The sequence below is a fragment of the Etheostoma cragini genome, unplaced genomic scaffold (genome assembly GCF_013103735.1).
Source record: "Etheostoma cragini isolate CJK2018 unplaced genomic scaffold, CSU_Ecrag_1.0 ScbMSFa_2020, whole genome shotgun sequence".
Taxonomy (NCBI): Eukaryota; Metazoa; Chordata; class Actinopteri; order Perciformes; family Percidae; genus Etheostoma; species Etheostoma cragini.
The window spans coordinates 1-4,516 of NW_023266137.1; the positions used below are offsets into that span (position 1 = coordinate 1).

The window sequence follows — 4,516 nt, forward strand, 5'->3', positions numbered from 1 at the left end:
CAGGTGTTGGTCCAGGTGTTGGTCCATGCAGCCAGGTGTTGGTCCAGGTGTTGGTCCATGCAGCCAGGTGTTGGTCCATGCAGCCAGGTGTTGGTCCAGATGTTGGTCCAGGTGTTGGTCCAGGTGTTGGTCCAGGTGTTGGTCCAGGTGTTGGTCCCATGCAGACTCTCACGTGCTCCCGCTGTCCCCCAGGTGGAGCAGCGGTCTGTGCAGCAGGTAGGTAGGTATGATTTATATTAAATATAAAATTAAAAGGAAACAACGTGAAGATTTTATTTAAGTAAAGTTAAATATTTTGGGGAGAAGTCGGAACATTATGAGACGATTATTATACACAGTAGTTATTATTATTTCTTTTAATATTGCTATCTTTATAATGTCTTTTATCTCTAAACTGCTGGAAGGAGTCCACCCAAAATGATTAACAAAAAATAAGTCTACACATTGGATTTGCACTACGTTTATTTTGAAGGGCCATGTTTTTGACCGGAAGTGTCTTCCTGTGTGTCCTCACTGTGTGGGGCTTGACGGAGCGGCAGTCTGTGCGGAAGTTCTTTCATCCTGCAGGAGGAGAAGAAGAAGAAGAAGAAGAGAGGCTTCTTCTTCGTCTCGACTGAACGCAACAAGCCGCCGGAACCGTCCGGACCCCCGGGACTCTCACACACCCGCGGCCGACAACAGAGCGTCTCCGCCGGCCTCCGGACCCACGGTGAGTCGGGGGTTTCTCCCCGGTCCCGGAGCCGCCTGCCCGGGGGAAACGGCCTGCTGGGTGCGGGGTGTGTGGCAGAGACTGTGCGGGGGTGGCGGGACTTGCGGGAGAGCAAAAGTCAGATCACTTAACTCCGTCCAGCTAGCAGCAACACCACTTACTACATCCGGTTTGATTATTTTGGAAAATAAGAGTTTTCTAGTGGGATTATTACTATAATTTATCTATATGGAAATTTAGCTTTAATGTACAAAGCTTTGAGTAATTATAAAAAACTGGAATTTAATGTGATTGTTTCGCTCTTTTTCACGGTTTTGAACTCATTAATATGAGTCACTTTTATTACGTTTTTGTAACGTTTTTTCAAAGTTTATGGCGCTTTTTTAGATTTATATACACACATATACACAGACACACAAACACACATATATACACACACATGCAGAGACACACACAAATATATACAGACACACACACACATATATAGACACACACATATACACAGACACACACACATATATACACACACATGCACAGACACACACATATACACAGACACACACACACATATATATACACACACATGCACAGACACACAAATATATACACAGGCACACACACACACACACACATATATACACACACATGCACAGACACACACACACATATAGACACACACATATACACAGACACACACACATATATACACACACACATGCACAGACACACACACATATATAGACACACACATATACACAGACACACACACGTATATACACAGACACACACATATACACAGACACACACACATATGTACACACACATGCACAGACACACACATATACACAGACGTGCACAGAGACACACACACATATATATACACACATATACACAGACAGACACACACACACACACACACACACACACACACACATATATGTAATATATCGATTTAATTTGTTTTCTTATCTTTCTACGCTGTTGCTGCTTTTTTACGTTTATTTAGCCGTTTTTACTTTAATCGCATTGCCTTGGTTGTGGTTTTATTTCCCGACTGTCCTACTGTTTCAATATCGAGGGTTGTCTTGTTTTATTTTGAAGGTCTATCCACCGTAATTTCCTGTCTGTGCGATGCTAGTCACCGCTAGCTTCACGAAGCTAACCGCCGTAAGCTCCATTTTAGCTCGGTCGGCCTCTCCCTTCTTGTTCTTTAACCCGGGTTATTCTTTAACCCGGGTTGTTCTTTAACCCGACGCGTTTTCTAACCTGTTCACACTCACCTTTGCACACGGCTCACCCCTCCTTACCGCTATACTGCGCATGCCCAGTGACCGTACACCGACTCACTGGCTGCTGGAGGATTGTTTACAAAGTGGTTTATATCAAAATTACACACACACACACACACACACACACACATACACGCACACACACACACATACACACACAGACAGACAGACAGACAGACACATTTAAATATATATACACACACACACACAGACACAGACAGACACATTTAAATATATATACACACATACACACACACACACACACACATATAAATATATATACACACACACACACATATAAATATATATACACACACACACACAGAGACACACACATATACACAGACTTCTAACCCCTCCCTCTGTTGCCAGGGCGATGGCGAGGCCGAGCCACAGCGACCACGTCCTCCAGCAGCTCAACAACCAGCGTGAGTGGGGCTTCCTGTGCGACTGCCTCATCGCCATCGGCGACACGTACTTCCGCGCCCACCGCGCCGTGCTGGCGGCGTGCAGCTCCTACTTCCGCATGATGTTCATCCGCGACGGCGCCGCCGCCGCCACCGCCGGCCGCCTGGACCTCAGCAACATGGCCATCAGCGCCGAGTGCTTCGACCTCATCCTGCAGCTCATGTACCTCGGCCGCATCGTCGTCGGGGGTTACGAGTTCGGCGAGCTGAAGGCGTCCATGGCGACCCTGCAGATGTACTACATCCCCGACTCGCTGGACGACCTGCGCGACATCCGCAGCGCCAACATCGCGCCGTCGTCCTCCGCGTCTTCCTCCAGCGGCGCCGGCGCCGGGAAGATGATGTTCGGCGTGCGCATGTACGAGCAGCCAAGAACCGCCGGCGCCACCGGCGACGCCGCAGCCGCACCTGAAGCGGAGCGGCTACCGAAAGCCGTGAGCAGCAGCAGCAGCAGCAGCGGGCGCCAGGCGGGCACTAGCAGACCCGAGGGCGCCGCCACGCCGATGTTGGCGGCGGCGCCGCTGCCGGACGGCGCCGGGGATCAGCCGTGTGACTTGAGGAAGCGCCCGAGCGGGAGGGGCTCGGCGCTGAAGGAGCGCCCACGCTTCGGGCGCACGTACACGTGCGACGACTGCGGGTTTGTGTTCAGCTGCGAGAAACTGTTGATCGAACACATCCTGACGTGCACCAACCGGAAGGCGTTCCACCGGCCGCGGGCCGGCGGCGACGCCGAGAGCTCGGCGTCCGAGAGCGTGGAGGAGCACCAGCGGCTGAAAGGCGAGGACGAGTCGGAGCGAGACGGCGAGCTCGTGAGCGTCAAGACGGAGCCGGAGGAAAACCTCTTCCCCGACATCGAGATGGTCCGCGTGGGCGAGCACGCCGCCAGAGAGCGCCGCGCCCGCGAGCCGGAGCCCGGCGCATCGGGGCTGGACGCCGGCGGCGGCGAGGCGTTGGAAGGACACGTGTCGAGCGGCGAAGACCCGGGAATCCCCGCGAAGCTTCGTAGAGTCAAAGAGGAGACGCAGGACGGCGGCGGCGGCGCCCCGTGCGAGCTGTGCGGCGCGCCTTTGACGGAGGAGGACACGGCGTCCCACTACCTGTCCAACCACATGGGGAACATCTGCGCCTGCGGACGCTGCGGACGCGTCCTCATCAAAGGACGACAGCTGCAGGAGCACGCCGAGCGCTGCGGAGACACACAAGGTAGGATTGACCCGGGGGGGGGGGTCCTTCTTTCCTTCCAACACGGGGGTAAATGTCTCTATATTATGTATTATATATTATTATTATTGATCATGCTTAACGTTGTCCCGCCCTTGCCCCCCCGACAGGAGGCGAGTCGGACTCCCCCGGCGAGGACGAGGCGTCTCTACCGGAGGACCCGTCGGGGGTGGAGGACGTGGACCTGGCGTGCCCCCACTGCGGCGCCCTCTTCCAGAGCGAGAGCCTGGCGTTGGAGCACACCCTGTCCTGCCACGAGGACCTCCTGCGCCCGCCGCTGCTGGACGACGGCGCCCCCCCCCCCGGGGAACCGGACCACCGCCGCAAACACTTCTGCAGCATCTGCGGCAAAGGCTTCTACCAGCGGTGCCACCTGCGGGAGCACTACACCGTGCACACCAAGGAGAAGCAGTTCAGCTGCCAGACCTGCGGGAAGCAGTTCCTGCGCGAGCGCCAGCTGCGCCTGCACACCGACATGCACCGCGGCATGGCGCGCTACGTCTGCCCCGTCTGCGACCAGGGCACCTTCCTCAAGCACGACCACGTGCGTCACATGATCTCCCACCTGGCGGCCGGCGAGACCATCTGCCAGGTGTGCTTCCAGATCTTCCCCGGCGGCGAGCAGCTGGAGACGCACATGGACGTGCACCTGTACATCTGCGGCGTCTGCGGGGAGAAGTTCCGCCTTCGGAAAGACATGCGGAGCCACTACAACGCCAAGCACACCCGGAGGCTGTAGGGGCCCCTACACCAGCCCAACACCCCCTGGAGGCTGTAGGGGCCCCCCATTACCACCCGGAGGCTGTAGGGGCCCCTACACCACCCGGAGG

General features: G+C 54.9%; 1 protein-coding gene across 3 annotated transcripts; it reads left to right on the forward strand.

The window, feature by feature from the left end:
* The first annotated feature begins 490 nt into the window (after nucleotides 1-490).
* On the forward strand, nucleotides 491-4,492 carry zbtb1 (zinc finger and BTB domain containing 1). Of its 3 annotated transcripts, none has more exons than XM_034865589.1 (3): nucleotides 491-717; nucleotides 2,371-3,668; nucleotides 3,797-4,491. In XM_034865589.1, exons 2-3 carry the CDS (start codon nucleotides 2,375-2,377, stop codon nucleotides 4,423-4,425), a joined length of 1,923 nt encoding a protein of 640 aa, XP_034721480.1. In that variant the 5' UTR covers nucleotides 491-717; nucleotides 2,371-2,374; the 3' UTR covers nucleotides 4,426-4,491. The 3 variants fall into 3 exon arrangements, with proteins under 3 accessions (XP_034721480.1, XP_034721478.1, XP_034721479.1); XM_034865587.1 differs by having other exon boundaries at nucleotides 510-709; nucleotides 3,797-4,490; XM_034865588.1 differs by lacking the exon at nucleotides 491-717 and adding an exon at nucleotides 1,895-1,928 and having other exon boundaries at nucleotides 3,797-4,492.
* Nucleotides 4,493-4,516: the final 24 nt, after the last annotated feature.

Excerpts from the sequence above, each read along its gene's own strand:
- zbtb1 (XM_034865589.1), top strand. The coding sequence starts at position 2,375 with ATGGCGAGGCCGAGCCACAGCGACCACGTCCTCCAGCAGCTCAACAAC. Across the intron at positions 3,669-3,796 it reads GCGCTGCGGAGACACACAAG|GAGGCGAGTCGGACTCCCCC; the intron begins GTAGGATTGACC and ends CCCCCCCGACAG.